General features: G+C 40.7%; 1 protein-coding gene and 2 pseudogenes across 1 annotated transcript; all 3 read left to right on the top strand.

Annotated features, from left to right (window-relative positions):
* The first annotated feature begins 106 nt into the window (after window positions 1-106).
* On the top strand, window positions 107-4,033 carry LOC135511538 (nodal homolog; annotated as a pseudogene).
* Window positions 4,034-5,641: 1,608 nt separating this feature from the next.
* On the top strand, window positions 5,642-11,761 carry LOC135511537 (leucine-rich repeat-containing protein 20-like; annotated as a pseudogene).
* A 2,275-nt stretch (window positions 11,762-14,036) lies between these two features.
* On the top strand, window positions 14,037-25,370 carry LOC135511535 (inorganic pyrophosphatase-like). Its single transcript, XM_064933025.1, has 11 exons — window positions 14,037-14,291; window positions 16,690-16,754; window positions 17,062-17,115; window positions 17,435-17,554; window positions 18,456-18,542; window positions 19,227-19,353; window positions 19,679-19,806; window positions 21,390-21,475; window positions 24,603-24,672; window positions 24,785-24,824; window positions 25,008-25,370. The coding sequence occupies exons 1-11, from the start codon at window positions 14,060-14,062 to the stop codon at window positions 25,028-25,030; spliced, it is 1,032 nt and encodes a 343-aa protein (XP_064789097.1). The 5' UTR covers window positions 14,037-14,059; the 3' UTR covers window positions 25,031-25,370.
* Window positions 25,371-25,893: the final 523 nt, after the last annotated feature.

The raw sequence follows: 25,893 nt of genomic DNA, 5'->3' as shown, positions 1-25,893 counted from the left end.
TCCCTTTAATGTTCGCGGCTACTTGTTAAATATGCGTGGTGCGGGAGGGGTATAAAGCCAAGCTTAACTCAAGCCGCAGAGGAATCTGTCATCCAATTTGACCAGCATGCGTTCATTAGGCGTTCTAGGTGTAGCGCTACATGCCTCTCTGCTCATACTGCTGACTCAAGGAATTCACAAATCTAGAGATGAGTTTATCACGGAACATCACGACGCTTTGCTACAGACCACCGTCCACCTGGATTCCATCACCTGGCACCGAAGTATACTTGATGCACCTTTACCGGAATTACAAGTCAAACCTCACTCGGCCTATAGACGTAATGGAGAAGGCCATCGCAAAACAAGCAGACAGTCAAGAGTGTAATGGCAAAAAGTAAGATTACATATATTTTTTAAGTATATTAGCCTATAGGCCTATTTATTCATTCGTTTAGTAGGGTACATAGGCTACATTCTCTCTAGCATACTGCCTGCCCGAATTTAGTTTAACACAGGAGAACATAATGATAAATATCCTGTTTAGGGCATTTTATAATAGTTTATGGCCTATTGCCTAGCCTCCTCTAAGCCTAGAAATTAAATGTTGCTTTGCGCTTTTTTTGCTTGCATTATTTTTATTCTTCAAAAAGTTAGGAGATAATTTTCTTGCTATGTTTGCGCACCACAGTGGCTGTCAAATCTCTTCGCCAGACGATCTCAAAGCGCTCCAATCCACATTCATTTTGTCGGCCTGAATAACCGTACATGGACCAGCGTGTGAAAAGGCAGGTTTTCAGCCTAATTCTCAAGCAAACCTCTTTTTTCTTTAAATGGGAGATGTTGATTAGAAATGTTGCCAGACATGCCTATTCAAATCTGTTGTTAACTCAAATCAACAAGTCCCCTCAGTTCTTTTCACACTTCACTGATTAGATTAAATGTTAATGACCTAGAACTACATCTCTGGCCAGAGCGGGATTTTAACAACATCTAGCCTATATGTTCCATGGACCGCTCTCCTCGCAACACCAATAAATCTAATTTAAGTATCACTGCTAGGTGTCATAGTTGCTACCTATTTGTTTGAATGGAGGATATGCGGAAGCCGAGCTAAGGACGTGTTAAATGATTGGTTTCGATCCGGTGTTTACTTTGAGTGGATTAGTCCTAGCCTCGTCCTCCTGTCGTTGTGTTATCATTAATCTTCATAGTTTTATTTCCCCAGAGCAAAACAGACCCATAGAGGAATGTAGATGTTTTGGTACAGTACCTATAATCAACAAATAGACGATGAATAGCAACAATACATTACATTTGGACAATAGTACAATAGTCTTTAATCTTCTTGATGAATTATGTACCACACCTCCAACGTCTTGTTCTTCTTTGCATCACAATTCATGTCCTAATTCACACATGTTGATGTTGACCCCAGCCGATGGTAGATTCATCCACAAGCTAGTTGCCTAGTTACATTGAAAAACACGGTTGGAATTTCTATTTGCAAATATGCTTTGCCTAGATCTAAAATTGTATTTCCTTAAAAAAATATTAAAACAATATTGTTTTTAGAATACAAGCATGACTCATTCAGACTACTTAGATGTAACCCAGAAACAATATGCTAAATGTTTTGCCTGAATTGCTGTCCAGGATTGAATAGAACATGTGTATTCCTCCTAAATTAACAGTTAGCACATTAGCTCTATGGTTGCTTAAAAGCTCTTTTTGTAAGTAAATACAATTAACATTAATTATTTGTAATCTATTTTGCCCGTTTTAGACCATTTAAAGGGTTTGAAGAAGAGGGGTGACATAAAAAACTAATATTTGATTGTATTTCTATATATAGAGGCCTAATCTTAAAGTACTCAACATTGTATGGTGGTCCAGGTGGATAACTTGGATGTATGTTTGTCTAATAGACATATATGTGAAGTACTTAGTTGACATGAGACCAGAAACAAGTGTAGCCTAGTGGTTAGAGTGTAGAGGCGGCAGGGTAGCCTAGTGGTTAGAGTGTAGAGGCGGCAGGGTAGCCTAGTGGTTAGAGTGTTGGACTAGTAACCGCAAGGTTGCAAGTTAGAATCCCTGAGCTGACAAGGTACAAATCTGTCATTCTGCCCCTGAACAGGCAGTTAACCCACTGTTCCTAGGCCGTCATTGAAAATAAGAATTTGTTCTTAACTGACTTGCCTAGTAAAATAAAGGTTAAAAAAATAATAATGTTCAAAGAACTACGAGTCAGTACAAATGTTGAAAAATCTGTTTATTTTTTTATATATTTTTTCTTCTTTCCAATAGGTTTATTTCACAGACCCCGACGCTGGACTGCAACCTTTGACCTGACCACCTTATTGGCCGACGAACGGATCCAAGCAGCGGAGCTCAGGTTCAGGTTTCCCCGGCGACGGGGCTTCCAACATTACCGTGGAGATCTACCATCACCACGACTACCCGTGCAGGCAGACACAGGGGATCTGCCAGGAACACCAGCTGGTGGGATATTTCTCTGTCTCCTCTGTGATTAACTCCTCTCAGCACTGGAAGGTGTACAACCTTACTGATCCGCTGTTGAACTGGCTCGGCCAGGAACAGATTTCCCAGGAGCTCAATGAAGAGGAGATCACCAAACAAGACAAAGAGAGATGTGTACTTCCCCAACCCTGTCCAGTTGGCTGGGTCTACAACACAGCAGAACCCTGTCCAGTTGGCTGGGTCTACAACACAGCAGAACCCTGTCCAGTTGGCTGGGTCTACAACACAGCAGAACCCTGTCCAGTTGGCTGTGTCTAGAACACGGCAGAATCCTGTCCAGTTGGCTGTGTCTAGAACACGGCAGAGTCAGTGTGTGAGCGACAGAGCCTTACTGGTTGTATTCTCTCATACAGGGTCAGAGGAGGGCTCCCAGGCCAAAGCCAGTCTTCTCCAGACGGCCGAACAGTCCAAGTTCCTGTCCACCACCGAGTCCAAGAAGTTCCGCAGGCCGAAGAGACACAGGAAAAAAAGGGGCCACTCAGGCCAGAGGGAACCACCAGACATGAGGGGTCCAGAGGCGTCTAGCGGAAACATTGAGATTGACCCGTCTCTCTGTCGAAGAGTTGATATGCATGTAGACTTCAATCAGATAGGCTGGGGGTCCTGGATCGTCTTCCCAAAGAAGTATAATGCCTATCGATGTGAGGGGATCTGTCCAAGTCCTTTGGGAGAAGACTTGAACCCAACAAATCATGCTTATATGCAGGTACGTTTCAATGTGTTTCTACGGGATTTTCCAAAATGTGTCATAGAATATATTGGTTTTCAAATGTATCTTTACTGTTTTCGTATGTAACTTAACGGTACAAAGCTCATTGGGGCGGCAGGGTAGCCTAGTGGTTAGAGCGTTGGACTAGTAACCGGAAGGTCATTGAAAATAAGAATTTGTTCTTAACTGACTTGCCTGGTTAAATAAAAAATAAAAATAAGAACAATTAGATACTATAGCAATGCTTCATGCCTATTTGAAGTTGTTTGGCTTTTTCTTTACTTGCAGATTGCTTCTTGATCCTTTTTCCCCTCTAGAGTCTCCTAAAACACTACCACCCTGAGCGGTTCCCTCGGCGTGCTGCGCCCCCACCAAGATGAGTCCTCTAAGCATGCTGTATTATGAGAATGGAGAAATGCTGCTTCGCCATCACGAGGATATGGTTGTGGATGAATGTGGCTGCCTGTAGCCTCTGTCACAGGCTTGAACCCGACCTTCAGTAAAGAAATGACCGGAGCAAAGCCCGGGGCCGTCTTCTCACAACCGCTTGAGATGGAGACGAGGCTACCACTCGTCTCCTTCGGACGCACGCAACAGAGAGTTCCGGAAAACATTCGAGTGGAATTTCACTGACAGAACTCTTATCCAAGAGTCTGTATCAGATGGTCGAAAAACAATAAGAAAACACTTTGTGTTAGTTCTTTTGGTTATTGTGACTGTGCACTCCTCAAGCAGTATGGTAGATGTCCTGTATGTTTAGAACGCCTGGATATATACAGTATGGTAGATGTCCTGTATGTTTAGAACGCCTGGATATATACAGTATGGTAGATGTCCTGTATGTTTAGAACGCCTGGATATATACAGTATGGTAGGTGTCCTGTATGTTTAGAACGCCTGGATATATACAGTATGGTAGATGTCCTGTATGTTTAGAACGCCTGGATATATACAGTATGGTAGATGTCCTGTATGTTTAGAACGCCTGGATATATACAGTATGGTAGATGTCCTGTATGTTTAGAACGCCTGGATATATACAGTATGGTAGATGTCCTGTATGTTTAGAACGCCTGGATATATACAGTATGGTAGATGTCCTGTATGTTTAGAACGCTGGATATATACAGTATGGAGGTTCTCTCAGAATGGGACTGATTTTATCTTTCTGCTTTTAGGAATCAGTTTGAGGACCCGCCATTTCATTATAAGTCATAGGAAAAATGGCGTTGTTCACCATTTAAGCACTGTTTATACTATAGTATACACCTACTGGGTGTAACGGAACATTGACATTATATTTATTGTAAATAATAATAAAATAAAGCTTGGGTATTTATGTTAATTTATTGCTCTCTCTCTGTTTTAGGAGGATTTTGTCATAAATATGTTTCATATTGTAAAAATATTTTGTTAGCTGATTAAAGTGTATGTATTTTGTAGGTAATATTTGTCATGTTCTTCATCCATTAGTAACATAACATATGCTTATGACTCTTGTCTATAAAAAACAACCACGATATTTACATTCACTAGAATGACCTGTTGTGAATATTCATTCATTCTAATTCTATGGGTTCTGGAATTCTCTGAGTTGAGCAATGCACCATGCTGGATTGTTGGCATATTTACCTGAAACGACCACAGTATTATTAGACTGACAAGTGGGGCACCAAAAAACAAACAAATTCCCGACACAAAATAAACAATATAGTTGGATGGAATTTCAGTTTTTAGAATGATCAAAATCTCTATTATTTTTCTCTCAAAATCACAAAAAAAATACAAAATGAATGTCCCAAAAGTTCAGGAATATAAATACTTGTTCTTCACTATAAATAGCCCACTTCTCAAGAACTATATCAGATATTAAGTACAAGGTAATAACTCATGTGTAACTGGTGAGAACGTGCAACAAGGACAATTGGGGAAAAAGTACATTCACTAACGGCATCTTCTGGCCTCATTCACCTGGCATCCTATTCACCATGATTGATTTAATGTTGAATGAATAGAGAGTACGTTTCAATACATGCCCATTGTCTTCGCGTCCATTGACAAAGCAAAAAATAGTTGACCAACCAGGGTTTTTCCAGAATAGTGGCTGCGGCAGGACAACTCTGTCATTACACAGCGGACTAAGTCCTAACCAGGATCCTAAGGTAGGTCAAACTCTGAACTTCCATGTTTATACTGTTATAACTCAACAATCAGTTGATCTAGTCGTATATGTGCTATTAGTGCTGAGACACTACACTGTGATGACACAATTTGATACAACCTAACACCCGTTACAGACTGATATTTATACAGATCAATCCTGCGTAAGACATGGGCAGAATTTAAATCTGTAGTCCTTCGCAGTTATTTCTCTGAAACTTCCTTGTGCGCCTATGACTCTCGTCAATACGGTAGCTTGTACTGTAGAAGCAATATAACTATTGATGGCAACACGAGGCTAAAATAGTGTCTTTAAACTCAAATTTCGCACAAAAACAAAAATTTTTGAAGTATTGGACTGATTTTAACAATAATGTCTGAACAGATCATCTGAAAAATGCATCGATCGACTTCAGCCCAGTGTATCCTCTTTGGTTAAAAATAGTCTCTCGCCAAATTTGACGGTGGTGTTTGAAAATGAATGGATTTGATTGGACGGAGCCTTGAACTGACTTGCTAACATTTTCAGCTGTCAACCACAGTTAAAGTTTAAGGGTAGGTTGATCCACCTTCCGTCATACAGTATATGCTGATTCTATTGTACAATCTATTATACAGATCTCCACCCGGACGTCGTTTGTGGAATTATGAGTAGGCTACATTAGAAAGCTAGCAATCTAGCTATTACTACGAATTAAGCTCGCTTTAATAGCTAACTAACTGTTGTAGCTCGCCTATAACTTGACGTGGGACAGGTGATCAAGTTATTCATGTGATTTTGTGTGATCTTTGTGAAGAGGACAATGTTGCAACAATGGCTGACATTGAACAAGATGCATTGTAACATTCTAATTGACACAAAATTGCAACCAGCAATCTTGTATGCATGACCTGGTAACATGTTAAAAATAGCTAATTACCAAATTGCATGAAAAACAACAACCATGTTAATTAACCTGATGAATTAATGATATTTTAATATGCCAAAGAAAATTCACTTGAAAATGTCTGGTTAAAATGTATATCTGAAGTATTACACCGACATCTCCCATTTCTACCCCAGGTGAGATTCGTAGACCGAGTATAATGGCAGAGGCTGTGGCCAATGTTGCCCGGAGGGTCAATGCAACAGTGGAGGAAGAGAAAGATACTCTGGGTAAGTTCATTAAATCCTTTGATTTAATTGATGTCTTCGTTATTATTCTACAATGTAGAAAATAGTACAAAAATACACCTACTCATTCAAGGGTTTTTCTTTATTTTTTTTTACTATTTTCTACATTATAGAATAATAGTGAAGACATCAAAACTATGAAATAACACATATGGAATCATGTAGCAACCAAAGAAGTGTTAAACAAATTCAAATATATTTTAGATTTTAGTTTCTTCGAAGTAGCCACCCTTTGCCTTGATGACAGCTTTGCACACTCTTGGCGTTCTCTCAACCAGCTTCACGTGGAGTGCTTGTTTAACACTTTTTTGGGTTACTACATGATTCCATATGTGTTATTTCATAGTTTTGACGTCTTCACTATGATTCTACAATGTAGAAAATAGTAGCAAACAAAGAAAAACCCTTGAAGGAGGAGGTGTGTCCAAACTGTTGACTGCTATGGTATATTATTATTCTTTGTCTAATTTTCATTGTTGGTCATAAAAGACTGTAAAAACACCAGTAAATCAGCTCCAAGTGATTTTAATCGAAGAAATCTGTTCCCAATTATTCCAACGCATAGTAGAAAGATACGTGATCGTATACAAATGTAAGCAAGGTTTGAAAGGATTACGTTTAGTCAAACATTATGTCTGTTTAGGCTTCTTGCGGTCAATTTGCATTCTACAAATTATTTGTAATTATGTTCCCTCCGACCATCCACTCCAGGAGAAATCAGCCTACAGTTGAATGTAGTTGATGATCCCTGATCTTCAAGTATATCCAGGTTGTTGAGTCTTACTACTTTCGGCCAGCAGATGGCAGTAATGTGTTACCAAAAGCTCTCTCCTTCCAAGGATGATATTATATTGTCCTCTCAGCCTGACTCGTTCTTGTGAACTTAATTTGCATATTTGACATAAGAACCAGAGGGTTGCAGTGACGTTAGATTTGAGCAAGGTATGACTGTGTCGCGCCCTGACCTGAGTATTCTTTGTTTTCTTTATATATTTTGGTTAGGTCAGGGTGTGTGAGGGTAGCATGTGTGTTTTTTGTCTCATCTTGGGTTTTTTGTACTGTCTAGGGGTTTTGTAGGTTTATGGGGTTGTTTACGTTCTAGGGTTTTATATGTCTATGGTTGCCTAGATTGGTTCTCAATTAGAGGCAGCTGTTTATCGTTGTCTCTGATTGGGAACCATATTTAGGCAGCCATATTCCTTGGGTTATTTTGTGGGTTATTGTCAAATGTGATGTTGCATGTTTATAGCGCTCAGTGTTTATAGCGCTCAGTGTTTATAGCGCTCAGTGTTTATAGCGCTCAGTGTTTATAGCGCTCAGTGTTTATAGCGGTCACGGTCGGTTTGTTTTCATGGTCTTTCAGCTTACATTAAAAGATGTATTCACGTCACGCTGCGCTTTGGTCTCGTCACTACGACGATCGTGACAGACTGTAAAGTCTATTTTGAAATAACCTCTTCAATATAACACTAATCTTCTTCAGCTCTAAGCCATGCTTTCTCATACATGCATCCCAAATGGCAACCTATTCCCTATGTAGTACACTACTTTGAACAGAGCCCTATGGGCCCTGGTCAAAAGTAGTGCACTTAAAATGGGGAATAGGGTGCCATTTGGATGTGGCCATGGCCATTCCTAATTGTTATCCTTTACTTCTTTAGATCTGTCAAACTGCAAACTGATCAGTTTCCCAGATGGCGTATTCAGGGGTCCTCAACAGCGTTGCAGAGAGGATACACGTCGTCACGTTGGCTGACAATGAGATGAAGGGGAGTTACTAGCAAATTCTTCAATACCTTCACTCAGTTGAGAGGTAGCTATGCACACATACTTCCCCACCCCCACACCCCCTAACTTAACATGTTTTAGTGAAGGGGCCTTTATATAACACTATCACAAGTTATCAGATTGATAGCTTTAAAGCCTTTATCTTTAAGGTAGCACACATCTTTGTATAGCAGCCGAACAGTAGCCTGGGGCCAGTATAGCAGCCGAACAGTAGCCTAGGGGCCAGCATAGCAGCCGAACAGTAGCCTGGGGCCAGCATAGCAGCCCGAACAGTAGCCTGGGGCCAGCATAGCAGCCGAACAGTAACAGCCTGGGGCCAGCATAGCAGCCGAACAGTAGCCTGGGGCCAGCATAGCAGCCGAACAGTAGCCTGGGGCCAGCATAGCAGCCGAACAGTAGCCTGGGGCAGCATAGCAGCCGAACAGTAGCCTGGGGCCAGCATAGCAGCCCGAACAGTAGCCTGGGACCAGCATAGCAGCCGAACAGTAGCCTGGGGCCAGCATAGCAGCCGAACAGTAGCCTGGGACCAGCATAGCAGCCGAACAGTAGCCTGGGGCCAGCATAGCAGCCGAACAGTAGCCTGGGGCCAGCATAGCAGCCGAACAGTAGCCTGGGGCCAGCATAGCAGCGAACAGTAGCCTGGGGCCAGCATAGCAGCCGAACAGTAGCCTGGGGCCAGCATAGCAGCCCGAACAGTAGCCTGGGGCCAGCATAGCAGCGAATATAGCCTGGGGCCAGCATAGCAGCCGAATAGTAACAGTAGCCTGGGGCCAGCATAGCAGCCGAACAGTAGCCTGGGACCAGCATAGCAGCCGAACAGTAGCCTGGGGCCAGCATAGCAGCCGAACAGTAGCCTGGGGCCAGCATAGCAGCCGAACAGTAGCCTGGGGCCAGCATAGCAGCCGAACAGTAGCCTGGGGCCAGCATAGCAGCCGAACAGTAGCCTGGGGCCAGCATAGCAGCCGAACAGTAGCCTGGGGCCAGCATAGCAGCCGAACAGTAGCCTGGGGCCAGCATAGCAGCCGAACAGTAGCCTGGGGCCAGCATAGCAGCCGAACAGTAGCCTGGGGCCAGCATAGCAGCCGAACAGTAGCCTGGGGCCAGCATAGCAGCCGAACAGTAGCCTGGGGCCAGCATAGCAGCCGAACAGTAGCCTGGGGCCAGCATAGCAGCCGAACAGTAGCCTGGGACCAGCATAGCAGCCGAACAGTAGCCTGGGGCCAGCATAGCAGCCGAACAGTAGCCTGGGGCCAGCATAGCAGCCGAACAGTAGCCTGGGGCCAGCATAGCAGCCGAACAGTAGCCTGGGGCCAGCATAGCAGCCGAACAGTAGCCTGGGGCCAGCATAGCCGAACAGTAGCCTGGGGCCAGCATAGCAGCCGAACAGTAGCCTGGGGCCAGCATAGCAGCCGAACAGTAGCCTGGGGCCAGCATAGCAGCCGAACAGTAGCCTGGGGCCAGCATAGCAGCCGAACAGTAGCCTGGGGCCAGCATAGCAGCCCGAACAGTAGCCTGGGGCCAGCATAGCAGCCGAACAGTAGCCTGGGGCCAGCATAGCAGCCGAACAGTAGCCTGGGACCAGCATAGCAGCGAACAGTAGCCTGGGGCCAGCATAGCAGCCCGAACAGTAGCCTGGGGCAGCATAGCAGCCGAACAGTAGCCTGGGGCCAGCATAGCAGCCGAACAGTAGCCTGGGGCCAGCATAGCAGCCGAACAGTAGCCTGGGGCCAGCATAGCAGCCGAACAGTAGCCTGGGGCCAGCATAGCAGCCGAACAGTAGCCTGGGGCCAGCATAGCAGCCGAACAGTAGCCTGGGACCAACATAGCAGCCGAACAGTAGCCTGGGGCCAGCATAGCAGCCGAACAGTAGCCTGGGGCAGCATAGCAGCCGAACAGTAGCCTGGGGCCAGCATAGCAGCCGAACAGTAGCCTGGGACCAGCATAGCAGCCGAACAGTAGCCTGGGGCCAGCATAGCAGCCGAACAGTAGCCTGGGGCCAGCATAGCAGCCGAACAGTAGCCTGGGGCCAGCATAGCAGCCGAACAGTAGCCTGGGGCCAGCATAGCAGCGAACAGTAGCCTGGGGCCAGTCTGTTTCTGTTCACTTGCCAGCACCTTATGGAATTGTCATTGGCTTGGCAATGACAGAATGGAGTAGACGAGCACAAACAGATCTGGGACCAGGTTAGCCTAATACACCCAATATTTAACAAATATTTGACTGAATGTGTTGAATCTGTGTGAGGAATACGTTAGTACGTTAGCTGGTGATTTAGCAGTATTTTCCAATATCTTTTCAGAACTGGACTTGCACGGCAATGTAATCACTAAACTGCCAGATGTAGTTGGCGAGCTGGAACATCTGACCAGCATCAACTTGGCCAACAACAAGTTGTCTGTCTTCCCGAGAGACTGACGGAGATCCAGTCACTGGAAAGAATCAACCTGGAAGGGAATGACATCACTGGTAAGATGTAGTCAGTGCTGCGTTCCCATTCTCTACATTTCTTCTAAGGATTTAAAAGCATTGGATTGGTGTTACAATTTGCTGGAGGAAGTTTATACATTTGGATTGGTGTTACAATTGGCTGGAGGAGATGATACCGTTGGATTGTTAGAATTGACTGGAGGAAGTTAATACCATTGGATTGGTGTTACAATCCGGGTGGAGGCAGTTAATACCGTTGTTTAATCCGTGAGAGAAAGTGAGCAAGTGCAGAGAAGTGGGAGAAGTGTGGTGCATCAGGAACCAGACGTAATGACGCCTTTAGTTTCTTGTGAACATTCATTGGCTCTTTCTCAAATGTCTAAAAATGTGTCTTCTCATCTCTCCAACAGACGTCCCCATGGAAAAGTTGCAGGCCATGCCAGCTCTGAAGTGTATCAACTTGAAGGCAAATCCTTTGGACAACAACTTGTTAACTGCCATTCAACAATTTCCTCAAACATTTGAAATTCAAACTACAACAGACAACTAAGACCTTGTCTTCTTCTAAGATGGACAGTTCATCCACACCTGGAGACAATGAGGATTGCATGCTGTGCCTTCAGACTTTTTCAATAGTACAATTAGTTGCTTTTGATTCTCCAGAGATTCAATTGTTTGGCCTCTAATCATTACATATTTTTCCCCCATGTTTGCTGTAATGGAACGATCAAACTTGAGGCCTCTCCAGAACAGAACACGTGAGCCTACTGTAGTTGCTGCCATTACTGAAAGTCCATTTGAGTTGTGCTCAGTTCAGAGATGACTAGATGTTGCTGTTTACACTTTTGCGGTAGCCTTTCCAGAGAGCACCAGGAGCTACACCTAAGTACATAGTCCTTATGAACAATGGGCTGTTTTCATCACCAAAGGAATAGCAATTAAATGCTACGTCTTAAAAAAATGTATCTTCAACCTATCATCCTAACTGGAGAGATGCTGTCCCTTGTGTAGAGGATGCTGTCCCTCCTTGTGTACTAAATCAATCCTAACTGGAGAGATGCTGTCCCTCCTTGTGTAGAGGGACAACTAAATCAATCTAACTGGAGAGATGCTGTCCCTCCTTGTGTAGAGGGCGACTAAATCAATCCTAACTGGAGAGATGCTGTCCCTTGTGTAGAGGACAACTAAATCAATCCTAACTGGAGAGATGCTGTCCCTCCTTGTGTAGAGGACGACTAAAATCAATCAGACTGAGTTCAATCCTAACTGGAGAGATGCGTCACCCACTTTGTAGCTTCACATGCGAATGGACTGACTTTACTCATTTAGAAAACAAAGAATAAATATTTTTATTCCACATTTGTATTTGATCAGCTCCTTGGATTAATTTGCTTGCTAAATGTAGTCTATCTAGTTTGGTTGATTGTTTCACGACCGTTGTGTGGAAATGTAAATGGACTTATTTTTAAGTCGGAGACATTCATAAGAGGGATGATGAACCAAGGCCAAATTCAAGGTAAGGAGTTTAGACCAGATAGGTAGGTAACTGCATAACAAATTATGTGCATGAAGACTAAGTTATTATCTGTTTTCAGAGCATGAATACTGGGTTATTATCTGTTTTCAGAGCATGAATACTGGGTTATCTGTTTTCCAGAGCATGAAGACCAGGTTATTATCTGTTTTCAGAGCATGAAGACCAGGTTATTATCTGTTTTCAGAGCATGAAGACCAGGTTATTATCTGTTTTCAGAGCATGAAGACCGGGTTATCTGTTTTCAGAGCATGAAGACCAGGTTATTATCTGTTTTCAGAGCATGAAGACCAGGTTATTATCTGTTTTCAGAGCATGAAGACCGGGTTATCTGTTTTCAGAGCATGAAGACCAGGTTATCTGTTTTCAGAGCATGAAGACCAGGTTATTATCTGTTTTCAGAGCATGAAGACCAGGTTATTATCTGTTATCTTATTATCTGTTTTCAGAGCATGAAGACCAGGTTATTATCTGTTTTCAGAGCATGAAGACCAGGTTATTATCTGTTTTCAGAGCATGAAGACCGGGTTATCTGTTTTCAGAGCATGAAGACCAGGTTATTATCTGTTTTCAGAGCATGAAGACCAGGTTATTATCTGTTTTCAGAGCATGAAGACCAGGTTATTATCTGTTTTCAGAGCATGAAGACCAGGTTATTATCTGTTTTCAGAGCATGAATACTGTTTTCAGAGCATGTTATTATCTGTTTTCAGAGCATGAATAAGTGTATGATATTTATTTTATTTGCATTTACACTCTAAGATTGCCCTAATGCACCATAGGTCTCTGGTCAAAAGCAGTGCACTATTTAGGGGAATAGGGTGCCAATTGGGACAGGTGGTGAAAGGTCATGCCATGGACATACGACTTAAGCATGGTGTTAATTGGTCGAACTCTAACCACCAGTCAGCTCCATCTGTTTCAGTTGGAATGAAAAGGGTTTCAGAAAGCCCTGACATTTAGGCCAGCTGACGCTGTTATACTGTATATCTACTACATTATGGAGGGAACTGGTGTCACGTTCTGACCTTAGATCTTTTGTTATGTCTTTGTTTTATGTTGTCTATGTTCCTTTTTCTATGTTTTGGGATTTCTGTGTTTGGTCTGGTATGGTTCTCAATCAGAGGCAGCTGTCAATCGTTGTCCCTGATTGAGAACCATACTTAGGTAGCCCGGTTTCACTTTTGAGTTGTGGGTGATTGTTTTCTGTTTTGTGTCGACACCAGACAGGACTGTTTCGTTTCGTTCATTCTCCGTTGTTATTTTGTTTAGTGTTCTTTATGATAATAAATTATCAATATGGACACTTACCACGCTGCATTTTGGTCATCCTCTCCTTCCACCAACAACGGTCGTTACAACTGGGCATCAAAACACATACCAAGCAAGGACAGTAATGTATTGCGTTTAGACTAGTCTCTGATCTAGTTGTCTTATACAGCAGTAGGGATCAGGGACTTACAAAGAAGTGGTAGGACTGTACAGCAGAGAGATTAGGTTAGGCTACCAAGGACCAATTATAGCTTTCAAAGACTAAATTCACCTGTGTCCTGTGATATATTTAACGGTGCAGTTATTGTAACGTTGAAGGTAGTTCCTTGATCACCGACTAACACAGAGCCTTATAGACTTGCCCCCCCACCCCTTCTGTTGTCACACAGACACACACACATACACACACTCACAGATCACAGATCAAGCCTGACGTCACCAACCCAATGCGTTGCCATGGCCATAAGAGGAGCACATGCCTCCTGCTCACACTCTCCTTCACACGCCAACCTACGGTCTTAACCTACTAGTTAACCTGCAGGACGAGGCGATGGGCTTCCCATTATCTACTCCTACAGGCAGCACAGGAAGTACGCCCACTAGCAGCAGTACCAAGAAGCAGAGTGAACACAATAAGGCAGTAGACATGAGCTTCACCATCGAGGAGAGGGGCAAGCCCAACACACTGGACTACAGGGTGTTCTTCAGTGAGTGACCAGCTCTTTCAATACATCAGTGTATAGTTTGGTGTATATATATATATATATATATATATATATATGGAGCTAAAGACATTAGACTGTAGTTGCGTCTAGCTCGGTACGTAATGAACTAGCTTAGTGGTGGTAGCTACACAGCTTGACATGTACACACTACAGTATGTCACTCATGCTACAGTATAGGCATCTCCAGTATGTCTCTCATGCTACAGTATAGGCATCTACAGTATGTCTCTCATGCTACAGTATAGGCATCTACAGTATGGCTCTCATGCTACAGTATAGGCATCTACAGTATGGCTCTCATGCTACAGTATAGGCATCTACAGTATGTCTCTCATGCTACAGTATAGGCATCTACAGTATGTCTCTCATGCTACAGTATAGGCATCTACAGTATGGCTCTCATGCTACAGTATAAGCATCTACAGTATGGCTCTCATGCTACAGTATAGGCATCTACAGTATGGCCCTCATGCTACAGTATAGGCATCTACAGTATGGCCCTCATGCTACAGTATAGGCATCTACGGTATGGCTCTCATGCTACAGTATAGGCATCTACAGTATGGCTCGCATGCTACAGTATAGGCATCTACAGTATGTCTCATGCTACAGTATAGGCATCTACAGTATGTCTCTCATGCTACAGTATAGGCATCTACAGTATAGGCATCTACAGTATGGCTCTCATGCTACAGTATAGGCATCTACAGTATGTCTCTCATGCTACAGTATAGGCATCTACAGTATAGGCATCTACAGTATGGCTCTCATGCTACAGTATAGGCATCTACAGTATGTCTCTCATGCTACAGTATAGGCATGTACAGTATGTCTCTCATGCTACAGTATAGGCATCTACAGTATGGCTATCATGCTACAGTATAGGCATCTACAGTATGGCTCTCATGCTACCGTATGGCATCTACAGTGCTACAGTATAGGCATCTACAGTATGTCTCTCATGCTACAGTATAGGCATCTACAGTATGGCTCTCATGCTACAGTATAGGCATCTACAGTGTGTCTCTCATGCTACAGTATAGGCATCTACAGTATGTCTCATCTACATGCTCTCATGCAGTATAGACATCTACAGTATGGCTCTCATGCTACAGTATAGGCATCTACAGTATGTCTCTCATGCTACAGTATAGACATCTACAGTATGGCTCTCATGCTACAGTATAGGCATCTACAGTATGTCTCTCTATGCTACAGTATAGGCATCTACAGTATGGCTCTCATGCTACAGTATAGACATCTACAGTGTGTCTCTCATGCTACAGTATAGACATCTACAGTATGGCTCTCTCATGCTCTACAGTATAGACATCTACAGTGTGCCTCTCATGCTACAGTATAGACATCTACAGTATGGCTCTCATGCTACAGTATAGGCATCTACAGTATGGCTCTCATGCTACAGTATAGACATCTACAGTATGGCTCTCATGCTACAGTATAGACATCTACAGTGTGCCTCTCATGCTACAGTGTAGACATCTACAGTATGGCCCTCATGCTACAGTATAGACATCTACAGTATGGCTCTCATGCTACAGTATAGACATCTACAGTGTGCCTCTCATGCTACAGTGTATCTAGACATGCTACAGTATGGCTCTCATGCTACAGTATAGGCATCTACAGAATGGCTCTCATGCTACAGTATAGACATCTACAGTGTGCCTCTCATGCTACAGTGTAGACATCTACAGTATGGCTCTCATGCTACAGTATAGGCATCTACAGTATGGCTCTCATGCTACAGTATAGACATCTACAGTGTGCCTCTCATGCTACAGTGTAGACATCTACAGTATGTCTCTCATGCTACAGTATAGACATCTACAGTGTGCCTCTCATGCTACAGTATAGACATCTACAGTATGGCTCTCATGCTACAGTATAGACATCTACAGTATGGCTCTCATGCTACAGTATAGACATCTACAGTGTGCCTCTCATGCTACAGTGTAGACATCTACAGTATGGCCCTCATGCTACAGTATAGACATCTACAGTATGTCTCTCATGCTACAGTATAGGCATCTACAGTATATCTCTCATGTTACAGTATAGACATCTACAGTATGTCTCTCATGCTACAGTATAGGCATCTACAGTATATCTCTCATGTTACAGTATAGGCATCTACAGTATATCTCTCATGTTACAGTATAGACATCTACAGTATGTCTCTCATGCTACAGTATAGGCATCTACAGTATGTCTGTATGTGAGTTGATGAGCTCCATGTTGACGTAAGTTCCCCACGTCACTGTTCATTAATAATCAGGTTGTTTGAAGTTACTGCAATGCATTAGTACAGTGGAATGTTTCTGATATACTGTGCATTCATCACTGTCTCTCTACACAGGAACTACTGAGGGAAAATACCTCTCTCCATTCCATGACATACCAATTTATGCAGATGAAGCTCAGGTGTGTGTGTGTGTGATTAATCAACAATCTTTTTTTATTTTTACCTTTATTGAACCAGGCAAGTCAGTTAAGAACAAATTCTTATTTTCAATGACGGCCTAGGAACCGTGGGTTAACTGCCTGTTCAGGGGCAGAAGGACAGATTTGTACCTTGTCAGCTCGGGGGTTGAACTCGCAACCTTCCGGTTACTAGTCCAACGCTCTAACCACGAGGCTACCCTGCCGCCCCAAATGTAATTGTGTTTTTCAATATAAATGTGGTGATATCTGAAACATTGGTGTTAACCTTGGTTATTTCCTCCAACAGAACATCTTCCATGCTGTTGTTGAGGTACCCAGATGGACCAATGCAAAGATGGAGGTTTGTTTCAGTACTTGTCTTGTATGATCCTTTGTTAGCCTCAATGTACGGCACCTTGAAAGAAGCTCTGCTGAGACAGAGGTGAAGTTCTCGTTCCACTCCAATTAGAATTAGCCGTATGGTTTTATGCTTATTGTTTATTCAGTATTCTATTGCAAACGCATAGTAAACAGGTTTCAAAGTCAACCGTCACTTAATATTTCCGTTCGTTGTTTCAGGTGAATGTTGTATTCTTTTCCTCAGATTGCCATCAAAGACCCTCTAAATCCATCGAAGCAAGACATGTTGTTTTACGTGAATGTTGTATTCTTTTCCTCAGATTGCCACCAAAGACCCTCTAAATCCATTGAAGCAAGACATCAAGAAGGGGAACCTTCGTTATGTGGCCAACGTGTTTCCACACAAAGGATACATCTGGAATTATGGAGCCATCCCTCAGGCAAGTTACCCAGGGGTGGACCATCTCTCCCTAGAATAGAAACATTTTGGTTAAATTTATTGAAAGTTTATAAAATTACAGTTTAAAAGAGAAAACACATTTTTTTCCTTCCTTATCAGTAGCTTTCTAGCATGAGTTTTGCCTATGAATGATTTCTGACGCATCTATAGGGGAAATGAATGATTTATGAAGCATCTATAGGGTTTATGAATGATTTATGAATGATTTATGAAGCATCTATAGGGGTTATGAATAATTTATGAAGCATCTATAGGGGTTATGAATGATTTATGAAGCATCTATAGGGTTTATGAATAATTTATGAAGCATCTATAGGGGTTATGAATGATTTATGAAGTATCTATAGGGGTTATGAATGATTTATGAAGCATCTGTAGGGGTTATGAATGATTTATGAAGCATCTATAGGGTTTATTAATGATTTATGAAGCATCTATAGGGTTTATGAATGATTTCCGAAGCATCTATAGGGGTTATGAATGATTTATGAAGCATCTATAGGGGTTATGAATGATTTATGAAGCATCTATAGGGTTTATGAATGATTTATGAAGCATCTATAGGGGTTATGAATGGTTTATGAAGCATCTATAGGGTTTATAAATGATTTATGAAGCATCTATAGGGGTTATTAATGATTTATGAAGCATCTATAGGGGTTATGAATGATTTATGAAGCATCTATAGGGGTTATGAATGATTTATGAAGCATCTATAGGGGGTATGAATGATTTATGAAGCATTTATAGGGGGTTATGAATGATTTATGAAGCATCTATAGGGGTTATGAATGTTCTATAAGGCCTTTTATAAGTTGTGGTTTATTTAAAATAGAATCAGGTTATCAATCACTGTTCTCTCATCTTTATTTATTTATCAGACATGGGAGGACCCAGGCCATAAAGACGCAGATACAGGATGCTGTGGTGACAATGACCCTATTGACATCTGTGACATAGGATACAAGGTACTGCACTACAACTTTATTGAATGGACGAAACATTCTGTTGTTACTCAGTGTGTGTTTTCTACTTGTCTAAGGAACATGGTTGTATGAATGTACTATCTTAATTCATAGTCTTCTAATTTAAATGTTGTCAATCTCATTCTCTCTCTCTCTCTCTTTCTCTCTCTCTCTCTGTCTCTCGCTCTCTTTCTCCCTCTCTCTCTCTTTCTCTCTCTCTTTCTCCCTCTCTCTCTCTCTCTTTCTCTCTCTCTTTCTCTCTCGCTTTTTCTCTCTCTCTTTCTCTCTCTCTCGCTCTCTCTCTTTCTTTCTCTCTTTCTCTCTCTCTCTTTCTCTCTCTTTGTTTCTTTCTCTTTCTTTCTTTCTTTCTTTCTTTCTTTCTTTCTCTCTCTCTTTCTCTCTCTCTCTTTCTCTCTCTTTGTTTCTTTCTTTCTCTTTCTTTCTTTCTCTCTTTCTTTCTCTCTCTTTGTTTCTTTCTCTCTCTCTCTCTCTCTCTCTCTCTCTCTCTCTCTCTCTCTCTCTCTCTCTCTTTCTCTTTCTTTCTTTCTCTCTCTCTCTCTCTCTTTCTCTCTCTCTCTTTCTCTTTCTCTCTTCTTCTACTTCTACTTCTTTTACTTCTTCTACTTCTTTGTCTTCTTCTTCTTTGTCTTCTTCTTCTCTTCATCTCCCTCTCGTTGTGATTTTGAGGTGTGCTCTCGTGGAGAGGTGATTAAAGTCAAGGTGTTGGGCACTCTGGCTCTGATCGACGAAGGAGAAACAGACTGGAAAGTCATTGTCATCAACATGGAGGATCCAGAGGCCAACAACTTTAACAGTAGGAGGACATCTAATACATATTCAGAATGTATTGGGATTTATATAGTTCTTTTTAGAGGCCCCTTAATAGACTAGCATCCTGTCCAGAATGATGCACTTATACGTCGAGCTGCCTCACGCTACAGAAACAGGATCCGGTGTCAATACGTAGTGAGTTGATGGGCCATTCTGGCCTGGACAAGGTTACTTACTTTCTTTCAGAGACCTTTTAAGACGCTGAACGTCTGTCTGATATCTGATCAACGGTTGCACAGTAGTGGGTGTTATAAATGTGTTTGTGGCTAACCATGGAATTACACATCTTCTTCTTGTGATCAATGCAGATATTGATGACGTAAGAAGACTCAAGCCTGGGTATCTGGAAGCTACATTTGAGTGGTTCAAAAAATATAAAGTTCCCGATGGAAAACCTGAGAACCAGTTTGCATTTAACGGAGAGTTCAAGGACAGGGTAACAATACAGTTCTCACCTGTTTGTACTACACAGAAGGCCTACAAGAGCAAAGCCCAATAGCAAGACATTGATATTGATGTCAGTTACTATTGGATTCTTCCTCTAAATCAGGGATGTCAAACCCATGGCCCGCAGGCCGAAAGGGGGTCCAATCTGGCTCGCGAGGGGGTCCAATCCAGCCCACGGCTGGTATGAGTAAAATAAACGTGTGGGAAAACTAACTCAATATACTTTAAAATGAAACTGTGTAGTTGTGATAATGGCCCTACAGTCATAGAGTTTCCTGACTGTGTAGCAGTGATACTGGTCCTACAGTCATAGTTTCCTGACTGTGTAGCAGTGATAATGGCCCTGCAGTCATAGAGTTTCCTGACTGTGTAGCAGTGATAATGGCCCTGCAGTCATAGAGTTTCCTGACTGTGTAGCAGTGATAATGGCCCTACAGCCATAGAGTTTCCTGACTGTGTAGCAGTGATCATGGCCCTACAGTCATAGAGTTTCCTGACTGTATAGTTGTGATACTGGCCCTACAGTCATAGAGTTTCCTGACTGTGTAGCAGTGATAATGGCCCTACAGTCATAGAGTTTCCTGACTGTGTAGTTATGATAATGGCCCTACAGTCATAGAGTTTCCTGACTGTGTAGTTGTGATATTGGCCCTACAGTCATAGAGTTTCCTGACTGTGTAGCAGTGATACTGGCCCTACAGTCATAGAGTTTTCTGACTGTGTAGCAGTGATACTGGCCCTACAGTCATAGAGTTTCCTGACTGTGTAGCAGTGATAATGGCCCTACAGTCATAGAGTTTCCTGACTGTGTAGCAGTGATAATGGCCCTACAGTCATACAGTTTCCTGACTGTGTAGCAGTGATAATGGCCCTACAGTCATAGAGTTTCCTGACTGTGTAGCACCCAAATCAACCAAATGAAAACTAGACAGTCAGGAAGCATGGGAAATTCCTCACTGTGGTTAGAGGAAACCATTTTTTTATAATTTTGACGGCGTGGAAATACAACCGATTTTCAGTGCCTCCCTCCGGACGAAACACAATGCTTTGACACCCCTGCTCTAAATTACTCATAGGACAGGCGGCAGGGTAGCCTAGTGGTTATAGCGTTGGATTTGTAACCGTAAGGTCGCCAGTTCAAACCCCTATGCTGACAAGGTACAAATCTGTCGTTCTGCCTCTGAACAGGCAGTTAACCCACTGTTCCTATGCCGTCATTGTCAATAAAAATGTGTTTTTAACTGACTTGCCTAGTTAAATAAAGGTTAAAAAAACAAATATATACACTCAATCACACACAATAGAATAAAACAGTGTATTGCAATGTAAGCACACATAGTTGCTCTTTTTTTATATTGAAATATGGAACATATCAAGGGTGGAACTCGATTCCCATAGTGCACTACTTTTGATGGGCCCTGGTCAAAAGAAGTACACTATAAAGGGACGAGGGTGCCATTCGGGACACACTGTACTTTCTGCTCAGTACAGAGAGTAGTATAGTGGAGGTGTATGCAGAGTTTTATTTTCTTAAGCATGCAGGGAATCATTTGACATGCTTTCCCCCCCCAGGACTTTGCTCTTAAGACAGTCAAGGAAACTCATGAGTTTTGGAAGGCGCTGATCTCCAACAAGACCAACGCTGGAGAACTGAACTGGTGAGACTGAGATATACATTTACAGTCTCTGTGTAATATGGCCGTCTGTTCAATACGCTGTCAGTGATGCGGATGCATTGCTACGAGGACGAGTAAAAACAAACAACGATAAAACAATATAAGACGGTTTAGTTCAGTCAATGACTTGTTTTTACTAGAACATTTCTATTTGTGTTTTTACAGAGTCTTCTCAACTAAAACAGTTCTATTTGTGTTTTTACAGAGTCTTCAACTAAAACAGTTCTATTTGTGTTTTTACAGTCTTCTCAACTAAAACAGTTCTATTTGTGTTTTTACAGAGTCTTCTCAACTAAAACAGTTCTATTTGTGTTTTTACAGAGTCTTCTCAACTAAAACAGTTCTATTTGTGTTTTTACAGAGTCTTTCTCAACTAAAACAGTTCTATTTGTGTTTTTACAGAGTTCTATTTGTGTTTTTACAGTCTTCTCAACTAAAACAGTTCTATTTGTGTTTTTACAGAGTCTTCTCAACTAAAACAGTTCTATTTGTGTTTTTACAGTCTTCTCAACTAAAACAGTTCTATTTGTGTTTTTACAGAGTCTTCTCAACTAAAACAGTTCTATTTGTTTTTACAGTTTTTAAAACAGTCTTCTGTGTTTTTACACCTCAAAACAGTTCTATTTGTGTTTTTACAGTCTTCTCAACTAAAACAGTTCTATTTGTGTTTTTACAGTCTTCTCAACTAAAACAGTTCTATTTGTGTTTTTACAGTCTTCTCACCTAAAACAGTTCTATTTGTGTTTTTACAGTCTTCTCAACTAAAACAGTTCTATTTGTGTTTTTACAGTCTTCTTTTTACACCTAAAACAGTTCTATTTGTGTTTTTACAGTCTTCTCAACTAAAACAGTTCTATTTGTGTTTTTACAGAGTCTTCTCAACTAAAACAGTTCTATCTGTGTTTTTTGTGTTTTTACAGTCTTCTCACCTAAAACAGTTCTATTTGTGTTTTTACAGTCTTCTCAACTAAAACAGTTCTATTTGTGTTTTTACAGTCTTCTCACCTAAAACAGTTCTATTTAAAACAGTTTTTTTTACAGACAGTTCTAGTCAGTCTTCTCAACTAAAACAGTTCTATTTGTGTTTTTACAGTCTTCTCAACTAAAACAGTTCTATTTGTGTTTTTACAGTCTTCTCAACTAAAACAGTTCTATTTGTGTTTTTACAGTCTTCTCAACTAAAACAGTTCTATTTGCGTTTTTACAGAGTCTTCTCAACTAAAACAGTTCTATTTGTGTTTTTACAGTCTTCTCAACTAAAACAGTTCTATTTGTGTTTTTACAGAGTCTTCTCAACTAAAACAGTTCTATTTGTGTTTTTACAGTCTTCTCAACTAAAACAGTTCTATTTGTGTTTTTACAGTCTTCTCACCTAAAACAGTTCTATTTGTGTTTTTACAGTCTTCTCAACTAAAACAGTTATATTTGTGTTTTTACAGAGTCTTCTCAACTAAAACAGTTCTATTTGTGTTTTTACAGTCTTCTCAACTAAAACAGTTCTATTTGTTTTTACAGTCTTTCAACTAAAACAGTTCTATCTTTTTACAGAGTCTTCTCAACTAAAACAGTTTCCAATTGTGTTTTTACAGTCTTCTCAACTAAAACAGTTCTATTTGTGTTTTTACAGAGTCTTCTCAACTAAAACAGTTCTATTTGTCAGTTCTATTTGTCTTCTCAACTAAAACAGTTCTATTTGTGTTTTTACAGTCTTCTCAACTAAAACAGTTCTATTTGTGTTTTTACAGTTCTATTTGTCTTTCTCAACTAAAACAGTTCTATTTGTGTTTTTACAGAGTCTTCTCAACTAAAACAGTTCTATTTGCGTTTTTACAGAGTCTTCAGAGTCAACTAAAACAGTTCTATTTGTGTTTTTACAGTCTTCTCAACTAAAACAGTTCTATTTGTGTTTTTACAGAGTCTTCTCAACTAAAACAGTTCTATTTGCGTTTTTACAGTCTTCTCAACTAAAACAGTTCTATTTGTGTTTTTACAGAGTCTTCTCAACTAAAACAGTTCTATTTGTGTTTTTACAGAGTCTTCTCAACTAAAACAGTTCTATTTGTGTTTTTACAGAGTCTTCTCAACTAAAACAGTTCTATTTGTGTTTTTACAGTCTTCTCAACTAAAACAGTTCTATTTGTGTTTTTACAGAGTCTTCTCAACTAAAACAGTTCTATTTAAAAGAGTCAGTTCTATTTGTGTTTTTACAGTCTTCTCAACTAAAACAGTTATATTTGTGTTTTTACAGAGTCTTCTCAACTAAAACAGTTCTATTTGTGTTTTTACAGTCTTCTCAACTAAAACAGTTCTATTTGTGTTTTTACAGAGTCTTCTCAACTAAAACAGTTCTATTTGCGTTTTTACAGAGTCTTCTCAACTAAAACAGTTCTATTTGTGTTTTTACAGTCTTCTCAACTAAAACAGTTCTATTTGTGTTTTTACAGAGTCTTCTCAACTAAAACAGTTCTATTTGTGTTTTTACAGTCTTCTCACTAAAACAGTTCTATTTGTGTTTTTACAGAGTCTTCTCAACTAAAACAGTTCTATTTGTGTTTTTACAGAGTCTTCTCAACTAAAACAGTTCTATTTGTGTTTTTACAGAGTCTTCTCAACTAAAACAGTTCTATTTGTGTTTTTACAGAGTCTTCTCAACTAAAACAGTTCTATTTGTTCTATTTGCGTTTTTACAGTTTTCAACTAAAACAGTTCTATTTGTGTTTTTACAGAGTCTTCTCAACTAAAACAGTTCTATTTGTGTTTTTACAGAGTCTTCTCAACTAAAACAGTTCTATTTGTGTTTTTACAGAGTCTTCTCAACTAAAACAGTTCTATTTGTGTTTTTACAGAGTCTTCTCAACTAAAACAGTTCTATTTGTGTTTTTACAGAGTCTTCTCAACTAAAACAGTTCTATTTGTGTTTTTACAGTCTTCTCAACTAAAACAGTTCTATTTGTGTTTTTACAGAGTCTTCTCAACTAAAACAGTTCTATTTGTGTTTTTTACAGAGTCTTCTCAACTAAAACAGTTCTATTTGCGTTTTTACAGAGGCATCCCTTTCTTCTCAACTAAAACAGTTCTATTTGTGTTTTTCTCCCATCTTCTGATCCAGTACCAACACTTGTGTCACAGACAGTCCATTCTGCTGTTCCACTACTGATGCTAAGGCTGTTGTTGATGCCGTGAGTTCCTTTCACTTATCATACTATTTGGCTTATCCTACTAAAACAGCTCAGCTGTAATATTAATGTGTGCTTGATAAATAATATTGATAATAATGATATTGTCTTGTAGGCATGTGTTTTTGGCCCTGAAGACCCTATTCCAAGTGCAGGTGTGTATTTCCTTTGTTAGTTAATTCCATTGGTATGTGCTTTGATGTGAAATTAATCTTATTTAAATTCAATACACCTGTGATTTATTTACAAAATATCTCTATACGTTATCTATATATCTATATATTCAACTTTATTGGATTTCACACTTACAATGGAACATTTTTTACTTCTTTTCTCAGTTGACAAATGGTTCTATGTCTAAGTGAACTGACCCAGAAAGAAGAGCCTTCAGATTGGACCAAAATGTTTTCTCACCTGAACGGAAGAATATACTTGAAAATGACAGAAAACATGTGTAGTATAATTACAGTTTCCCATGTTTAGTATGAATTGTGATTGATGCTTGTCCTCTTAGCATGACAAGTACTCAACCAAGTAAGCCTGTTCTTTATGTTTATTATATTTCTCAAATGTGTAACAATATGACCTTTATAGTCCATCTAAACCTCTGCAGTTTACTGTGTCTTCCATCATGTTGTTTGATACTGAAATCGGAAAATTGTCATAAATGTTCAAATAAATACCATCATCACATCCCCCTCCTCCGGTTCTGAACACGGTCTTTACTCGTATCTAATGGTCCTGTATCACAACACAAGCCTTATAGCAGACAGAAGAAGAGCTGTTTATACAGGTGTGTTGAATAAAATTGGTTTCCTTGAAGTTGGCTCTTACCCGGAAATCACACCGTGAAAAGAACTGCTGAAGAATCACTCATCCAACACTCCTCCACTGCCAAGAGGAAACGATGGGAGCTACTAGATGCAATGTCTAAATATAATGCCTATGATTATAATGCAGAGGATGTAAGGTATTTATGGGAAAGGGAGGTGAAAGGTGAACGCCATAAGCCTATTTATTTGCACCACATTATTTCTATCTCTACTTTGCACATTCTTCCACTGCAAATCTACCATTCCAGTGTTTTACTTGCTATATTGTATTTACTTCGCCACCATGGCCTAGACTTGTTTCTACTGTATTATTGACTGTATGTTTGTTTTACTCCATGTGTAACTCTGTGTTGTTGTATGTGTCGAACTGCTTTGCTTTATCTTGGCCAGG

The sequence above is a fragment of the Oncorhynchus masou genome, chromosome 24 (genome assembly GCF_036934945.1).
Source record: "Oncorhynchus masou masou isolate Uvic2021 chromosome 24, UVic_Omas_1.1, whole genome shotgun sequence".
Taxonomy (NCBI): domain Eukaryota; kingdom Metazoa; phylum Chordata; class Actinopteri; order Salmoniformes; family Salmonidae; genus Oncorhynchus; species Oncorhynchus masou.
The sequence above is the reverse complement of the archived record's forward strand: the minus strand, read 5'-3'. Positions and strand labels throughout refer to the sequence as shown.

Bases quoted from the DNA above. Each gene is read 5' to 3' on its own strand.
- LOC135511535 (XM_064933025.1), top strand. From the start codon at position 14,060: ATGCCTCCTGCTCACACTCTCCTTCACACGCCAACCTACGGTCTTAAC. The intron at 19,354-19,678 runs GTAGGAGGACAT...TGATCAATGCAG, and splicing joins AGAGGCCAACAACTTTAACA to ATATTGATGACGTAAGAAGA. The intron at 24,825-25,007 runs GTGTGTATTTCC...TTCTTTTCTCAG, and splicing joins AGACCCTATTCCAAGTGCAG to TTGACAAATGGTTCTATGTC.